General features: G+C 50.7%; 1 protein-coding gene and 1 pseudogene across 10 annotated transcripts in view; both read right to left on the bottom strand.

The window, feature by feature from the left end:
* The window catches only part of CAMTA1 (calmodulin binding transcription activator 1), a 697,635-nt gene extending 692,068 nt beyond the window's left edge, over positions 1 to 5,567 (bottom strand). For 5 of the 10 annotated variants that reach the window (XM_036347990.1, XM_036347993.1, XM_036347992.1 and 2 more), the window contains exons 1-2: positions 4,784 to 5,565; positions 1,646 to 1,783 (exon numbers count right to left, since the gene is read on the bottom strand). In XM_036347990.1, coding sequence (XP_036203883.1) covers positions 1,646 to 1,696 — 51 coding nt within the window. In that variant the 5' untranslated portion in view covers positions 1,697 to 1,783; positions 4,784 to 5,565. Of the gene's footprint in view, positions 1 to 1,645; positions 1,784 to 4,783 lie in introns of all 10 variants that reach the window. The other 5 variants (XM_036347995.1, XM_036347999.1, XM_036347998.1 and 2 more) reach the window with 3 other exon arrangements.
* Positions 5,361 to 17,037, bottom strand: part of LOC118677696 — a 62,339-nt pseudogene continuing 50,662 nt past the window's right edge.

The following is a 17,037-nucleotide window of genomic DNA, read 5'->3' as shown; positions in this document are numbered from 1 at the left end:
CATCATTATGTATACCATACCTGCATCCAAAAATAATCTGAGGCTATTTACCGAAAGAGGAGGAGGAAGTACAAATAACGGTGCCATTTAAAAGTGTAAAGTATTAAAAGTCACATAATAAACAAAAGCAGTGATGATTATACCAGAAACCTAGCCTAAGAATGGTCACCACAATTAGGCATTAAGTTTGGATACAATATTCCAGGCAGTGAAAATGTAACAGCAGCTCAAGTCGTTCTTTCTTATCTGATACTATGAAACATCTCAGGTAATCATAAGAGAAAATCATTTTTCTCTATCACTTCCTTCTGTAAAGGGTGCATTTGATTTCATGTCCTATACAATACCCCGAATTGGTGCTGTTCAAATGTTAAACAGGCACTCCAACCAACCATATATCCAAATGACCTAAAAGTTATGCCTACACATTTAAAAAGAAGGCTGACTTTACTTTTTTCTATACACACAGATACACACATACACATACGCACACACGCTCACGCACACACACACACAGGCACAGTCTGAGGGAAAACTGTCAAATGTCTCTCCAGAGGTGCCCCCCACCCTCCCCACTCCCGCAGGGCTGGAAGAGCTCAATGGAATAGTACACTATTAAAGTCTATTTTTGTATGATGATAATCCAAATAATTAAAATACAGAAAAGAATTCCTTACAAGATTATATAAAAAGACAAGGACAAGATACACTGAAATGTCATTTGTATTAAAAGGCTAACAAGGCTCCTATGGCCTCAGGTAGTCAGATACCCCCTCCCCAGATCCTCGCACACAGCAGCTCAACACATCTCTGGAATGAATGAGCTCAGTGATGGAAATACCGAGTAAAAACAACTTCCTCCAAAATAACAAATTCAAGGGTCCCCCAAAGGAGCAACAGGCACAATGAGGGGAAAGGAAGGGAACACGACAATCACCTTCTGTTGCTTTTCCCATAAGGAAATTAGAAAGGAGTACAACTGTACACAAAGACACCCTTCCTCCAGACCTTAGGAAACAGGAAACAAAGACTGGCCCAAAGGAATGAAGAAGTGGGGGAAAGCCACCCTATGGGCTACCTCACCACCAGTCAGAGAGAACTATAATCCCACCAGCACATGGGCCACACGGAGGATGCACAGAGGACTAAAACAATGCCACTTGACCCCAAAGAATAGGCTATTTTAGGGGGAAAGCCTAAAAACTAAAGAAATGGAAAAACACACATAAGCAGGATATATAAATATGTCTCAGCAAGCAAGAGCAACCCTCCCTTCTGAAAGGAAAATCGGACCCAATCTGACCTTGAGCAGAGGTTGCTGTGACCACGTCAACATTCTGAATCCACTGAACGGTGAGATGGAGAAACCCGCATTTCCCAGATGCAGGATAAGCCAGGTCTTCGAGAAGACAAGGGAAGAGATTTTCCAGGGGCCACCCAACCTTGCCTGAAGAGCTGGGGGTACAAGGTTGTAGGGGAGGAGACAGTGATGAGGTCAGGAGGACCCATCCAGCCTGACCAGCTACAAGAGAACCATCTCACTGGAAGAGCAGCAAAGCTGAGCTCCAATACGCTATGGGGACGGGGGACACAGAAGCACAACCGTATTGAACTCAAAGGAAAGAGCCTAACTTTCCACACTAACCTCCAGTGTGCTCTTCTGACCTTTACCATGTCCTTCCGCTGCCCGCTGCATGGAGCACCGATTAGCAAGGGAACGCTCAAAGGCATCGGTGGGATGGAGTCGGCAGGCCAGGATCCACCACCGGAAGTGATGCCTCTACTGGGAAAACGCCAACACATACGGCAGGTTGTCCCCTTGTTTCCCAAGGGTCAGTGATACTACACCCTAAAAGTACACAATTCCATCCAGCTGAGTATAGATACAGAGAGGATAAAAAACATAAGAACTCTTGAAAAGCCAAAAGAAAAGCAAATTGAGGTCAAAGCAGTACTGTGAGGCGATGGGTATTATGGCCGCCGGATAACTCAATATTAACTGAAGGGCCAAGCCCACAGTCCGTCGAAGCTGGCCAGCCCTCGGGCGGCCCTGTCTCCTCCTCCGTAGCCCAGGTGGAGTGTCCTTGCTAGAAAAGCGCTCGAAGGTCCAAATGCTTCGAGTCCGACAGAGCTTGCTGGGGAGGATGAGGCTCCAAACTCAGCCTGTCAAGAAGTGACAGCAGCTAGCAACCGTTCCAAGTTTTGTGAGGGAAGGAAGTGGGGGGACCAGGGGAGACTCACATCACTGCCCCTGCCCCGGAGCCAAGGGCAATCAGACAAATACACAAACTGTGACACTCAGGGAACACCTGGAGAACAGTCCCTCCTGCCCTGTCACGAAGTGTCACAGGCCCTCCCAAAAGTACCTTGTCCTAATGTACACAATCTCTCTCAATTATTTAAATGGCCAAAATAAAACAGTGACATATTTATGGCCGTTCACTTCCAGTTCCGTCACAGAAACACATATTCTTCTCACCCACTCCTCTCGTTTGCCCCAAATACATGAAAATCTCTTTCCCCTACACGGCAGGGAAGACATGAGATGAGAACTTTTAACCCTATGCAGGACCAATCCGAGAATACCGCTCCTGGATTCCGAATGCCTAAGTTTGGGTGAGCCGATATCGGCAAGCCCTCTGCACTTTACATGAACATTCAGGATGTCATTCTGCTTATTCAGTTCAGTACAAATGAGAAATGAAAGAGTGGTAAGAACTGGCCATTTATCAATGAGCCTTCCAATTCTCTAAGCTTGAAGAGTTACCAATGTGTGTGTGTGTGTGCGTGTGTGTGTGTGTGTATTCTTATATTCATAGATGAAATCACACCCTTTACATAGATGCAGAAATGTGTAAGGATTACATGACCATCTGTACATTTTGGGTGTTTGTGGGGACTTTGAGGTATGTATACATAAACATATGCGTAGCATCCCTGTGATCGCCTTTTTGCCAAAAGAGAATCATAGCAGCAGAAAAGAGTAAGTGTCCAAATTTCCCCTTCACCTGAAAGCTACAAGATCAAAAGAATGTTTGGATCCCACAAGGGACAACGCCAGGGCCAAAGGAAGGTTCTAGTACCAGGAGCACACTAGCAACCCCTTCCCGAAAGGCATGTGGGCGACATGGGTGTCTACACTCCCTTTTCTGGGTGGAAAGGCATATGGCTCTCTTACCCAGCCAACATGAATACAATTTAAGAAAATTAGAAAAAGTCAAGGTAACAGGCTCCCTAAATATGGCTGACTGGGAACCAGAAGCCATAAGGAGGATAGAAGTTCTCCTAAAAAAGACATGGGACGTTTATTTCCAGGGAAGGTTCAAAGACTCTTGAATGTAGGGTGTAGAGAGTCTGGCTCTTCCTGCACAGAAGACAGTAACCGGAACGCCAAAAACAGGGGCCCACGACTCTCTCCCCGCTGGGGCAGTGTCAACTGGTGCACGCCGCCCCCACCCAGGGGGAAAGTGAACTGGAAGCAAACGATACCCTGGTTTTCCTCCAACGTCGGAGTAATGAGCGTGGCCCCGTCTTACTCCAGTAGGAGGCACAATGGAAGCCCTGCCCTACATCTGATGGGCACCCTCACCCCAAGGAACTCCGAGGAGAGAGAACACGTTCAGGGAGACAGACAAGCAGGGAAGGGAGCCCTGGCGTGTCCAGTTTCTCCCGAAAGGAAAAGAGGACAACTCAGAGGGTATGCAGGAAATGAGCTCACCCTCGCCCAGGAAAGTGTGCGGGGAGGGTGCACAATCCGTACGAAGTATCTGCTTTCCCATTTAGCAATGACTTCAGCGCTGCACAGGCCCCCACTAGCCGCTGGGTGAGGGAAGAAGAACATGGGTAGCCCGAGTCCCCTTGTCCTGGCAAAAGGGTCAAGAGATGGTGTGCAGAGGCCCCAAAAGATTCCACGGGAAACGAGAGGGTGACACGGACCCCTCTGCCGAAGCAGGACCAGGGTCACAGAAGGTAAAGGGCAAGGAAGTATGGAGAGCCTCACTTGCCATTGAAACGGAGACCCCACCCTCCTGGCTGCGAGGGGTGCAAGGGCAAGAGTAGGAGAGGAAGCACGGCTGGGGCGGGGATGTGCGCAGGACCCCTCCCAGGAAGGGAAGGGGGAGGGGTCACACGAGGCCCTCCCGCCCGGGGACGCTCAGCAGGACGGGGTCCCCCTGGTGGGGAGAAACGCCGGGACCCCGCCGGCTCTGGGAGGCGCCCACAGGGCTCGAGGGTGATGCTGGACAGAGTCCGCCTGGCCCTGCCGCCCGAGAGCCAGGGCGGCGAGGGAGAGCGCCGGCCGTGCCCCGACGGGGACCGGCCCGGGGCAGTGGGGCGCGAGGCCGGAGGGGGCCCGAGGCGGATAAACTTTCCGCCCCGCGGCCCCCACCAGGCCGGCGCGGGGGGCGAGGGGCGGGGGCCGCGCCACGGGCCCCGGAGCGGCGGGGATGCCCGGTCCGGGTGGGGGAGGCGCCGGCCCTCCCTCCGCCGGCTCCTCCTCCTCGCTGGGCCCGGCCCCCGCCCGCCGGCCCCCCGCCCCTCCGGCCCCAGCCCGCCCCCGGGTGGGGGTGTGCGGCGCCGAGCTCCACCGCCCCGCGAGTCACCTCAGGACCGGCCGCGCTCCGCCCCCCACCCACCGCCCCCTCCCCGGCCGGGGCACCCGCCGCCCGTCCCCGCCGCCGCGCCCCCGCGCTCCCTCCCGGCGCCGCCGATGCCCGGGATGTCCGGCGGGGCCGGGTCCCGCCGCCCGCCACGCCGCCCTCAGCCCTCACGCTCCGGCTCTTACCTTCCGGCTTGTTTTCGGCAGCCATTTCCCCTCCGCGCGCCACATCCTCCTCCTCCTCGCGACCGGGACCCCGAGCGCGCGCCTCGTACCGCCGCCGCCGCCGGCCCAGCCACCCCGCCGCCGCCGCGCACCCGCCCTGGCCCCGCCCCACGGCCCACGCACTACGCCTGTTGGGTTAGGAGGCTGCCACTCATCACTACCGCCACCAATCGCCCCGCACCAGGGGTCTCACTACTCTCCGGGAGGAGCGTCCTATCCCTCCGGCCCATTGGCTGGTCACCACCCAACGGAATGAAAGGATTGGTTCAGAATCAACGCCCCCTCCCCACCCACTCTCAGGAAAGCCCGCCTTCCGGACCTAAACAAAGCTTCCCAGTGGCCAGAGCCCGAAGGAACTATCCAATCCAAAAGGTGCCTACACGGAATATTTCCTCGAGGCCGAGACGTGGCGTCTTGATTGGGCGTCACTACAGTGTTTCCCAGGCCGTCCAGACCAATCAAAGGGGGTTCCCGGAACTCGGGAACGGCGAAGGGAAGCCCCGCCCCCGAGCGTGACCGTCATGAGGCAGGCGCTCGCTCATTGGCGCGCGGGGGCTTTTCCCGCGTGCTCCCGGGGCTGAAGGACGTTCCCGGGGAAGCCGCTGCCGGCGCGTGGGGTCCCGGTGGTCGCGGAGGGCGCAGCGGCATCTCCGGAATTTCGAGGCCTGGCGCAGCCGGGGGACGGCGGGACTGGCGGGCCTCGCGGCTGAGGTCCGCCCGGCGCCGCTCTCCCCGGAGCCGGCCGGCCCGGGAGTCGGGGCGTCACTGCTGGCCGCGGGGGGAGGGGCGCGCCTCCCGCCAAGACCCGCCCCTTCCCTCCTCCCGGGCCCCCGGCGCCCGGCCCCCTCGGCCCGTGTCGCCGCCGCCCCACACGCGGGTGCCCGGCCCGCCCGTGCCCGCCGGGGCCCGCCTCCCGCTCCCCACCCGTGGTGTGTTCCGTTGTCCCCTTTTCTAGCGGCTTAAAATACTGAAACTTTATTTTGGTCACGTTGGCCATGTGACCCGCAGAGCGGATGACTCAGAGACGCCTGTCCCAGGATGAGGCCACCGAGCACAATCTCAGGGAAACGGTGCCCCTCGGCGCGCCTGCTCGGAGGGCCCGGCGAGGCAAGTCTCCTTCCATCCCGGGCTCCCCTCCGTGGCTTTCCCACACACACAGTCCAGCGCCCACCTCACTCGCGCTCCGTGCCCAGTGGGGAGACCGGCCGGTGTCAGTCGGGGAGAGCTAGCCTCGAAGCAGGTTGGGATCAGCCCGCGGGGGACAGACTCGACTGCAGGTTTCTGGAGGTCCGTCCACACCCGGTGGACCCGCACACACAGTGCAGAGAAGCCCGCAGCCCATTGAGATGGCACAGGTGCAATGCCCGCGCCCAGAGAAACTCAGGGATTGTGCACGTGGACAGGGCTGGCCAGGATCCACGGAGAGGGCTGCACCCTCAAAGTTTGGAGAGAAGTGGAGTGAGATGCAGGGCTCCGACCCCTCTCAGTGGATCTCGTGTGGTTGGCACTGAGAACTCTGCATTCCTCTACATTTCCCTTTCCTCCTGGGCTACTGTCGATGGCAACTAGCAGGATCAGCGAAAGGCCCTCCCTGAAGGGTTTCTGGCATCAAGAATGGCTGTCAAAGTAAATTTTGTGCCAATCTTAACATGTGCTCTTTTTTTTCTCGTCCTCACAAGCAGAAATGTCTCACGTTTTCCAGAAAGGAAGATGTCCCGAAAGGACGTTTTGTATTACACAGGCATTCTTCAACAAACGTGGATTTTATGATCCTCAAAAAATACATTTTCACAACGAGGGTGCAATATTTTATCAATTAGCGTTCTCAACAGCACCTATGTTGACAATTTGGGTTGTGGAACATATTCTTGAAAGTGCTGGTGGCATTGAAAATCCGTGTACCCCTTTGAAAAGCAATTTTACAGTATGTATTAAAAGCCATTTAAAAAAAAAAAAAAGTCTGCACCCTTTGACCCAGTAATCTTACTTCTGGGAACCTATTCTAAGGAAATAACACTAAATGCCAAAAAAAAAAAGCTCTATGTGTGAAGGTTTTCGTCACCGGATCACTGTATTACAACAAAAAACTGGAAGCATCCCAGACGTGGCTAATGTTGGATATTTAGTAAGTTGTGTTATGTCCCTACAATGAAACATTATGGTAGTCGCAGACATCAGAACCAGAGAGGAAAGCTTACCTATTGCTAGATGGGGACAAAAAGGTATTAAAATTTACGGTATTCATTTATTGTACATGGTATGACTCTAGGTCTTAAAAAACAGCACTTTATAAAAAGACTGATAGAAAATACTACCCCCATCTGGGCGATTCTGTGTGGTTTTTCTTATTGTTTCTATTTTCTGTAATACAGTCATACTATAACCTCACAGCTTTTATCATTAAAATGTGTATGTAGCCTGTCCGGCGTGGCTCAGTGGTTGAGGGTCAACCTATGAACCAGGAGGTCAAGGTTGAATTCCGCTGGGGCACATGCCAGGTTGCGTACTCAATCCCCAGTGTGGGGCATACAGAAGGCAACTGATCCATGATTCTCTCTCATCATTGATGTTTCTCACCCTCTCCCTTCCTCTCTGAAACCAATAAAAATATATTTTTTAAATATGTATTTCCATTTAAAAATAATTAAACCTGGTGCCTACTACAGACCAGACACTGTTAGATCCTGAGACTGTGAAGGTGAATAAAGTTGGGTCTCCCTCCAAGGGGCTCCTAGCCCAGCAGGGGTTAGCACACACAGAAGGTAATGAACTTCACCGGGGCCTCAAGACCGCATCGCCTTCACCATTGACATCACCTGTGGAAGGTGCCTCAGGCTCGGGCTACGATGGCCCTCCTCAAAGTGCAGCCGGGGGACCTGCAGGGTGGAGGGACCCTCAAGACACTCTGTAGATCCACAAGGTCAAACTGTGGATCCGAATGATACTACGTCAATCTCTGGTGCGTGTACAGCCAGGTTTCCCAGAGGCGGCATAATTTATGATCTCCAAACGGACTGAAAGCAGAAGCGGACAGGAGAATCCAGCATCTTCTATTAGTAAGATATGAAAAGGATTCGTGCAGTGGTTCTCAACCTTGGCTGCACATGAGAATCACCTGGGAATCTTTTTAAAATCCTGATTTCTGGGCCTCATCCTCCGGAACTTCTGTTTCTTTGTTACTAATGTGGCCTCACCCCATAACAAAGAAACAGAATTTCTGGAGGATGAGGCCCAGAAATCAGGATTTCAAAAAGATCCCCAGGTGATTCTCATGTGCAGCCACGGTTGAGAACCACTGGACTAGTAGATCTATGAAACAATGCCACTCTTGATGTTTTGAGATTTTTAGCTATTTATCAAAAAATATGGTGTATGTTAATAAGGGGTTTATTTTTAATGAACTAAAGAACATTTTTTAATTTCTATACAGTACATAAACTAGATAGAACACATAACCAACAGCTCTTAGGGGTCCTCAATCACTTTTTTTTTTTTAAATATATTTTATTGATTTTTTTACAGAGAGAAAGGGAGAGAGATAGAGAGCTAGAAACATCGATGAGAGAGAAACATCGATCAGCTGCCTCCTGCACATCTCCCACTGGGGATATGCCCGCAACCCAGGTACATGCCCTTGACCGGAATCGAACCTGGGACCCTTCAGTCCGCAGGCCGACGCTCTATCCACTGAGCCAAACCGGTTTCGGCAACTTTTAAGAGTTTAAAGGGACCCTAAGATCAATGAGCTTGAGAACTGCTGGGTAGAGGATAAGGTATTTTCAGGGCTGGTTGGCAGTGTCTCAGTTCAGGCTACTGTAACGAAGTCCCCTATACTGGGTCGTTTATAACGACAAATTTATTTCCCAAAGCTCTGGAGGCTGCGAGTCTCAAACCAGGGTATACCCTCACACGTCCCAGAGCAGAGGCGGGCAGCAAGCTCTCCCCTGACCTACAAGGCCACTAACCCCTCTCTGGGCCCCTTCATGACCTCACCTAATGCGGATCACCTCCCAATACCCCACCTCCTACTACTGTCACCTGAGGGGTAAAGGGTCAACCTGTCCCTTTGAGAAGGACACAGATATCTAGTCCACAGTGGCTGGTGTTTGTCTTTGCCCGGAAGGGTGGCCAAGGGATGGGCATTACTGGCACAGGAAGACGTGCTGGACACTGCACCCTGAGTCTGTGCCCGGCTGGGTCCTGCTATTCTTCAAGGGAAAAGGCCACTGTCCAGGAACGGGTGAAGGTGGGTGAATAATGAGAATACTGAAGTGTTAGTTTTTAACCTTAAAAATATTTTAAGCCTGACCAGCGTGGCTCAGTGGTTGAGCAACGACCTATGAACCAGAAAATCATAGTTCGATTCCCAGTCAGGGCACATGCCCAGGTGGCGGGCTCAATCCCTCCTGTGGGGTGTGCAGGAGGCAGCTGATCAATGATTCTCATCATTGATGTTTCTCTTTCTCCCTCTTCCTACCTCTCTGAAATTAATAAAAAATAAAAAATATATTTTAAAAAATATATTTTAAAACCAGCTTTCTTTCCTGGTCAACTTTCTGAAGTAATTAAAATAACTTTATTATTCCTGGTGATGATGATAAGAAAGGTGTTTGGACTTGCTTCCGTAAATGGGGGTTAGGAAAGTCCCGAGTTGCTGCATTGACAGAGGGAACCCTGGACGGAACCCATTTCAGAGGCTCAAAGATCCCTGGAGGGAAACAGGTGTCACCGCGCTCACCTCCACCCAACCCGGCCAAGGAAATCCCTCTGTCTCCGCCTGCCCTGGCTCTGAAAGGCTGCGTGTTACACATGACGCTGTCCTGAGTCCTGCTTTCAAAACGTTTCTCCCTCGCTTTTCCTTGCATTTTTATTTTAAGGTCATTGTAGATTCCCATGCAGGTGTAAGAAATAATACAGAGAGCTCCTGTACCCCTTGCCTTTTCAAGATGAAACATTATGAAAACATGAGCTGAGTTAGAACGAGCCTTGCGCTATCCTGCAAACCCCCTTTCTTCCTCCCGTCTGCACCCCACGCGCCTTCACCCCACAGTATGTCAGCCCTAATTATCTCGGGATGTCTACTCAGTAGGCCAGAGGGAACTTGCCAGACATGCCACATGTAATGAGATCTTTGGGACTCCTAGAGCTGAACTTCAGCTCATTAGAGATATCATCTATATATATAAAAGCCTAATATGCAAATTATCCCCTCAGGAGTTGGACCAGGAGGCCTGGAGTTCGATTGCTCGCTATGAGGTGTGCTGACCACCAGGGGGCAGCGTGGAACGAAGGAAGGCCAGGCCGGCGGCCGGCAGCTGGGGAAGGGAGGCCCCAACCAGGAGCTGGAAGGAAGGCCCAGGCCGGCAGCTGGAAGGCCCCCATCAGCCCTGATCGCCGGCCAGGCCTAGGGACCCTACCCATGCACGTATTTTGTGCACTGGGCCTCTAGTTTTTAACATAAAAGGCCTGATTTAAACTTTGAAATGAGTAAGTAGTCACATGTGTTCAATATTTGCTGAAGTTTAGCCAAGTCAGAATGGACAGTAGTAGCAGGTCCAAGGACCGGCCCACCACTTGTGGCGGGTTTGTTTTCCTGGTGGTGTTAAAACCCAGAACGTAACACCCTTCATGATAGGGGTTTCAAGAGACGCTGCTTAAACAATAGTTATCATCGAAAAACCTTTCCACTTCATTCATCGACTGCATGGAACAAGCTTGAGTGCCCCTGAACTGCACGGAGGCTTGGAGTTGGGGCTCGATGCCTTTTACGGAATGGGTCTCACGTGCATACCCCACCAAAGGAGTCAATTCCCCCCCGCCCTTTGTTAATTGATTTCAGAGAGGAAGGGAGAAGGAGAGAGAGATAGAAACACCAATGATGAGAGAGAATCATGGATTGGCTGCCTCCTGCATGCCCCCTGCTGGGGATTGAGTCCGAAACCCGGGCATGTGCCCTGACCAGGATTCGAAAGGTGACCTCCTGGTTCATAGGTCGATGCTCAACCACTGAGCCATGCCAGCCGGGAACATCAGTCCCATTTTTTTCTGGACTTTCCCTTTAAAACTGGAGCCTCTCCCCTCTCTCTTGAGCCTCCTGTTATTACAACCTGATAGGTTTTGCTCTTGAATTTGAACTCAGGACCAAAGAAATGGCTTATTGTCTAAAGAGGGACAAGGTTAAAGAGATGGGGTTTTCCTGGTGTGCGGACAGCTTCTTGGTTCCTGAAGTTGACAGATGGAGGCACCCAGGATGCCACCTCTGCTTCTGGGGACCCAGCGACATCGTGCAGGTGGTGCCCCTGGCTCACCAAAGGCCAGTCAGGTCGCTTGGAGGACTCATAAGTTTCCTTCTGTTTTCGCACTTATTTGCCTCTGTACGTTCCAGAGCATTTCATTTCAACTCTCAGTCTTCCCAAGGGAATTTTGTTTAAGTTGTTGAAAGTAAAATGCCTGTCAAAACCCCTGAAGGAAAAAGCTACTGTTGTATGAGTTCTACTGTCTTGGACGTCACCAAAGAGCGGAGAGAAAAACCGTCCGCCACCATCTAGCGGAGGAAAGAGAAAGGGGGTGGGCTCAGGGGCACTTCATCATCGTTAGCTTTTCCATGTTACTTTTTATTTTTTTTAAAATATATTTTATTGATTTTTTTACAGAGAGGAAGGGAGAAGGATAGAGAGTTAGAAACATCGATGAGAGAGAAACATTGATCAGCTGCCTCCTGCACACCCCCTACTGGGGATATGCCCACAACCAAAGTACATGCCCTTGACTGGAATCGAACCTGGGACCCTTCAGTCCACAGGCGGATGCTCTATCCACTGAGCCAAACTGGTTAGGGCTCCATGTTACTTTTAAAAAAATATTTCTCTTGATTTTTTGGAGAGAGAGGAAGGGAGAGGAAGAGAGAGAAACATGGATGGGCTGCCTCCTGCACACCGCCTCCTGGGGATCAAGCCGGCAACCCTGGCAGGTGCCCTGACCCAGAATTGAACCAGCCACCTTTTGATGCACAGACTGACGCCCAACCAACTGAGCTACCGGCCAGAGCAGCTTTTCTGTATTCCCAGCAAGGTGGGCGATTTCTTACTCTTTAAATATTAAGCTGTGGGATAGTATGCAACTATTAAAAAGGTGGGGGAGGCCCAGTTAGTTGGAGCGTCATCCCGGACACCAAAAAGGTTGTGGGTTCGAACACCTGTCCAGGTGGGTATGGCCCTCTCTCCCTTCCTCTCTCTGAAAAAAAAGAAAATCAATAAACATATCCTCGGGTGAGGTTAAAAAAAAAGGTGGGTGGGAGCGGTGAATTGATGTCTGCTGCTGTGGAAGTTTCTCTAGCTAAAATGTTTATTGAAACAAGTAAGGCACAAGGCTTCATATATACTATTCTCGTAGATGTATAGATACAGTGTTTATTATATACTAGAGGCCTGTTGCACGAAAAGATTCACGCAATAGGCCTTCCCTTCCCCTGGCTGCCGGCACCGGTTTTCCTCCGGCACCCGGGACCCAGGCCTTCGCTCTGGCCGGAACCGCCTTCAAGCCTTCGCTTCGTGCCTATGTATGCAAATTAACCACCATCTTTGTTGGTGGTTAATTTGCATATTGCTCTGATTAGCCAATGGTGGGCGTAGCAAAGGTATGGTAAATTTGCATCTTTGTCTATTATTAGATAGGATTAGAGGCCCAGTGCACAAAATGCATGTACTGGTGGCCAGAAGAGGGTCCCTCAGCCTGGATTGCAAGAGGGTGCAGGCCAGGCCAAGGGACCCCACCAGTGCATGGGGCTGGGGAGGGACACAGAAGGTTGACCAGCCAGGGAAGGACTGCAGGAGAGCTCCAAAGCATGTCCAGCCCATCTCGCTCAGTCCCGATCAGCTGAACCTCAGCAGCAAGCTAACCTACTGGTCAGCTAACCGTCTGCCCCCTGGTGGTCAGTGCATATCATAGCGACTAGTTGACCAGTCGACTGTCTGCCCCCTGGTGGTCAGTGCACATCATAGCAAGCGGTTGCGTGGCCTTAGCATATCATTAGCATATTATGCTTTGATTGGTTGAACAGCCGACCAGACGACCAGGCACTTAGCATATTAGGCTTTTATTATATAGGTTGTAGATATTGTATATACAGAAAAAGTTTCTGGAAGAATAACAAGAAACCTAACTATTACCTATAGTGACCTTTGAGGGTGGAACAGAAAAAAAATAAGGCTTGTTCTTCGTTTGATATGGCTTCACTTTTTTAAGATGTTCATTCTTCTGACAGATCTTTCCTGGGTGCCTACGATGGGCCAGGCACTGGCTCTAGGTCCTGGGGATACAGCTGTGAGCAACACAGACTGAGAGCCCTACCCTCATGAAACTGACGTGGAAGTGGGACAGACGGGAAACAAACATGCGATCAAAGGCTAGAGAATGTGGGAAGGAAAGCCAAGTAGGAGGAGAGAGTGGAGCGATGCGGTGCTGTTTTAGATAGGGCGGGTCTCTGAGACTGAAGGAAGTGGGCGAAGCCATGCAGTTATGGTGGGTGGGGGTGGGGAGAACATTCTAGGCAGAGGAAACAGCACATGCAAAGGCCCTGAGGCCAGTGCACACGCGGGTGTTGTCGGTCCTGCGATGAGGCCATGCAGAAAGAACACAGAGACGTGAATCCAAAGAGGCATCTGAGGACAAATCGCACAGGACTTTGACTTCCGCGGTGAAGTCTTTGGATTTCATTCTGAGGGTCCAGCGTGGAGCTGGAGTACGATCTCATTCGTGTTTTGAAAGGGTCACTCTGCCATGATGTAGAAAACAGACTTCAAGGGGGCAGAGGAGGAAGCAGGGAGTAGGAGATGACTGAAGTCAAGACTTGATCGTGGCTTAGACAGGGTGTGTTTATTTCCTGTGGCTGCTGTAACAAATTCCCTCGGTGGCTTAAAACAGTGATGGCGAACCTATGACATGCGTGTCAGAGGTGACACGCAAACTCATTTTTTTGGTTGATTTTTCTTTGTTAAATGGCATTTAAATATATAAAATAAATATCAAAAATATAAGTCTTTGTTTTACTATGGTTGCAAATATCAAAAATTTCTAGATGTGACACGGCACCAGAGTTAAGTTAGGGTTTTTCAAAATGCTGACACGCAAGAGGGTGCAGGCCAGGCCGAGGGACCCCAAAAGCTCAAAAGGTTCGCCATCACTGGCTTGAAACAAAAGAAATTTATCATTTTACAGTCCTGGAGGCCAGATCCAAAGTCAGTTTCACTGGACCAAAATCAAGGTGTTGGCAGGGCTGTGCTCTCTCTCCAGAGGCTCCAGGGGAAATCCATTCTTCTCCTCCTGCAGCTGCTGGTAGCTGCCGGCATTCCTTGGCTTGTGGCCACATCACCCCAATCTCCAAGGTCTACAGCTTCACATTGCTCTCTGCTCCATCTTCACATCGCCCTCTCAGGGGTGTGTGTGTGTGTATGTGTGTGCGCGCGTGTGACAAATCTCCCTGTCTTTCTCTTAGAAGGACATTTGTGGTGGCATTTGGACACCACCCAGATAAGCCACGGTACTCTCCCCCATCTCAAGATCCCTAACTTAATCACATCAGCAAAGACCTAGTTTCCAAATAAGGAAACATTTACAGGTTCCATTACATTTGGGTGCCATTATTCCATCTACCACACAAGAATTGGCTTCTCCCCGCACCCCCCAGTAAAGGACCGGATAGTAAATATTTAAGCTTTGCAGACCCTGTGGCCTCTGTCACAACTGTTACAAATGCCATTGCGATCCAAAGGCCACCGTGGACAATATGCAAACAAATGGGCGTGCCTACATTCCAACAAAACTTTATTTACAAAAACAGGCAGCAGGTCTTAGACCAAGGAGGAGGCCTGAAGAGGTGTGTGCGTTTGGAATATGTTCTGAAGGTGGAGACGCGGCTCGCGTTTTGCTGAAGCATTCACTGCGAAGAGGAAGGAAAGAAACGCTTTGGGCCCAGGTTGGACGACGAAGATTTTGGCCTGAGCAATTGAGTTCATGGTGTTGCCACTTGAAGACTGGGGATCGGGGAGGAGCAAGTTTAAGACAGACATTCAAATCCCATTCAGGGCACCCTAATTCTGACATGCATCTGAGATATCCAAGTAGACACGAGGCACAGAGAGGTTGTGGCTGGAGATACAGATTTGGGAGTAATCAGCATTCACTGGTCTCGAAAAGCCTGGGACTAGATAAGGTCTCCCAGGGGGAGGGAGTGCAATTTCTTTCTTTTTTTTTTACTCAATCATCATTTTCAAAAAGATTTTTTTAAAATCATGATGCTACCCTAGCCGGTTTGGCCCAGTGGATAGAGCATCAGCCTTCGAACTGAAAGGTCCCAGGTTCGATTCCAGTCAAGGGCACATGCCCAGGTTGTGGGCTCGATCCCCAGTGGGGGACTTGCAAGAGGCAACCGATCAATGATTCTCTCTCATCATTGATGTTGCCACCTCTCTTCTCCCTCTCCCTTCCTCTCTGAAATCAATAAAAATATTTTTTTAAAAAATCATGATGCTCACACAAATATAAAGTGAATATATTATATACGTTATAATATATAACATCTCACATGAATGAGGGAACTAGTAAGATGTTGAAACTGCTTCAAAGGAGAACTGGAGAACAGAGGGATATTTCCAGGCAAGCAAGAATGCTTGCAGTGCAGCTCAGGTGGTTAGAGTGTGGTCCCATGCACCTAGGGGTCTCCGGTGGGATTCCTGGTCAGGGCACATACCTAGGTTTTGGGTTTCATCTCTGGTCGGGGGCGTATGGGAGGCAACCAATCCATAGATGTTTCTCTCTCTCTCTTTCTCTCTCACTCTCTCTGTCTCTCTCCCTTCCTCTCTCCCTCTCCCTCTCCGTTGTTCTCTCCCTCTTCCTCTGGAGTCAATGAAAAAAACATATCCTCATATTAGGATTAAGAAAAAGAATGTCTGCTAAAAGATGCAAAATTGGTTCATATCTATAGGGCAATAAAGTGTAGTTGGGGTGATCTTTTCTACAGGATAAAAAATCAGCCGCGCCAGGCTGGTGTGGCTCAGTGGTTGAGTGTCAACCTAGGAACCAGGAGGTCACGGTTCGATTCCCAGTCAAGGCACATGCCCAGGTTGTGGGCTCCATCCCCAGTGTGGGGCGTGCAGGAGGCAGCTAATCAATGGTCCTCTCTCATCATTGATGTTTCTCTCTCCCGCTCCCTTCCTCTCTGAAATCAATAAAAACTTTTTTCTTTTTAAATCAGCTGTGCCCTAACCGGTTTGGCTCAGTGGATAGAGCATCAGCCTGCAGACTCGAGAGTCCCAGGTTCAATTCCGGTCAAGGGCATGTACCTTGGTTGCGGGCACATCCCCAGTAGGGAGTGTGCAGGAGGCAGCTGATCGATGTTTCTCTCATCGATGTTTCTAACTCTCTATCTCTCTCCCTTCCTCTCTGTAAAACATCAATAAAATATATTTTTTTAAAAAATCAGCTGCATGTATGGGCCGGAATCATTATATTACTCTGTTTTCTACTTCTACCAAGTCCTCACTCCTCTACAACCAGATCGTCCCCAAGGATCCACTCCTGTGGTCAGCAAACCGGGGCTCGCGAGCCACATGCAGCTCTTTGGCCCCTTGAGTGTGGCTCTTCCACAAAATACCACGTGCGGGCGCACGCATACAGTGCAATTTAAACTTCGTGGCCCATGTGCAGAAGTCAGTATTTTGTGGAGGAGCCGGTATTTTGTGGAAGAGCCACACTCAAGGGGCCAAAGAGCCACGTGTGGCTCGCAAGCCGCGGTTTGCCGAGCCGCGGTTTGCCGACCACTGCACTAGGCAATGCCCAGCACATGGCCAAAAGGACACTCTTGCTCGTTTCCAAACCTCAGACAATCTTTCCCGACATTGTCATTCAACATTTATTGAGCAACTACTAGGTGACTGCAACGTTCTGTCAAGTACGTGGCTGACGCAAACACAGACCCCTGATCTGAGATGCTTACCTTCCGGTGGGGCCCGAAAACATACCAATGAAATTCTACAGCGCGTGAAGGCCAACGTGGGCTGGGGAACCGGAATATCGGTGCCGGAAAGACGCATTTTATTTTATTTATTTTACAAGCCCTCGTGTTGAGGGCTGACTTTCAGTAGACCTCAGCGAGGGAGCTGCTGCGAAGAACGAAACCGAACCGCACCCGGAAGCAGGTCGTCTACAGGTGGTTTCGC

Source organism: Myotis myotis, unplaced genomic scaffold, assembly GCF_014108235.1.
Source record: "Myotis myotis isolate mMyoMyo1 unplaced genomic scaffold, mMyoMyo1.p scaffold_m19_p_2, whole genome shotgun sequence".
Taxonomy (NCBI): Eukaryota; Metazoa; Chordata; class Mammalia; order Chiroptera; family Vespertilionidae; genus Myotis; species Myotis myotis.
The sequence above is the reverse complement of the archived record's forward strand: the minus strand, read 5'-3'. Positions and strand labels throughout refer to the sequence as shown.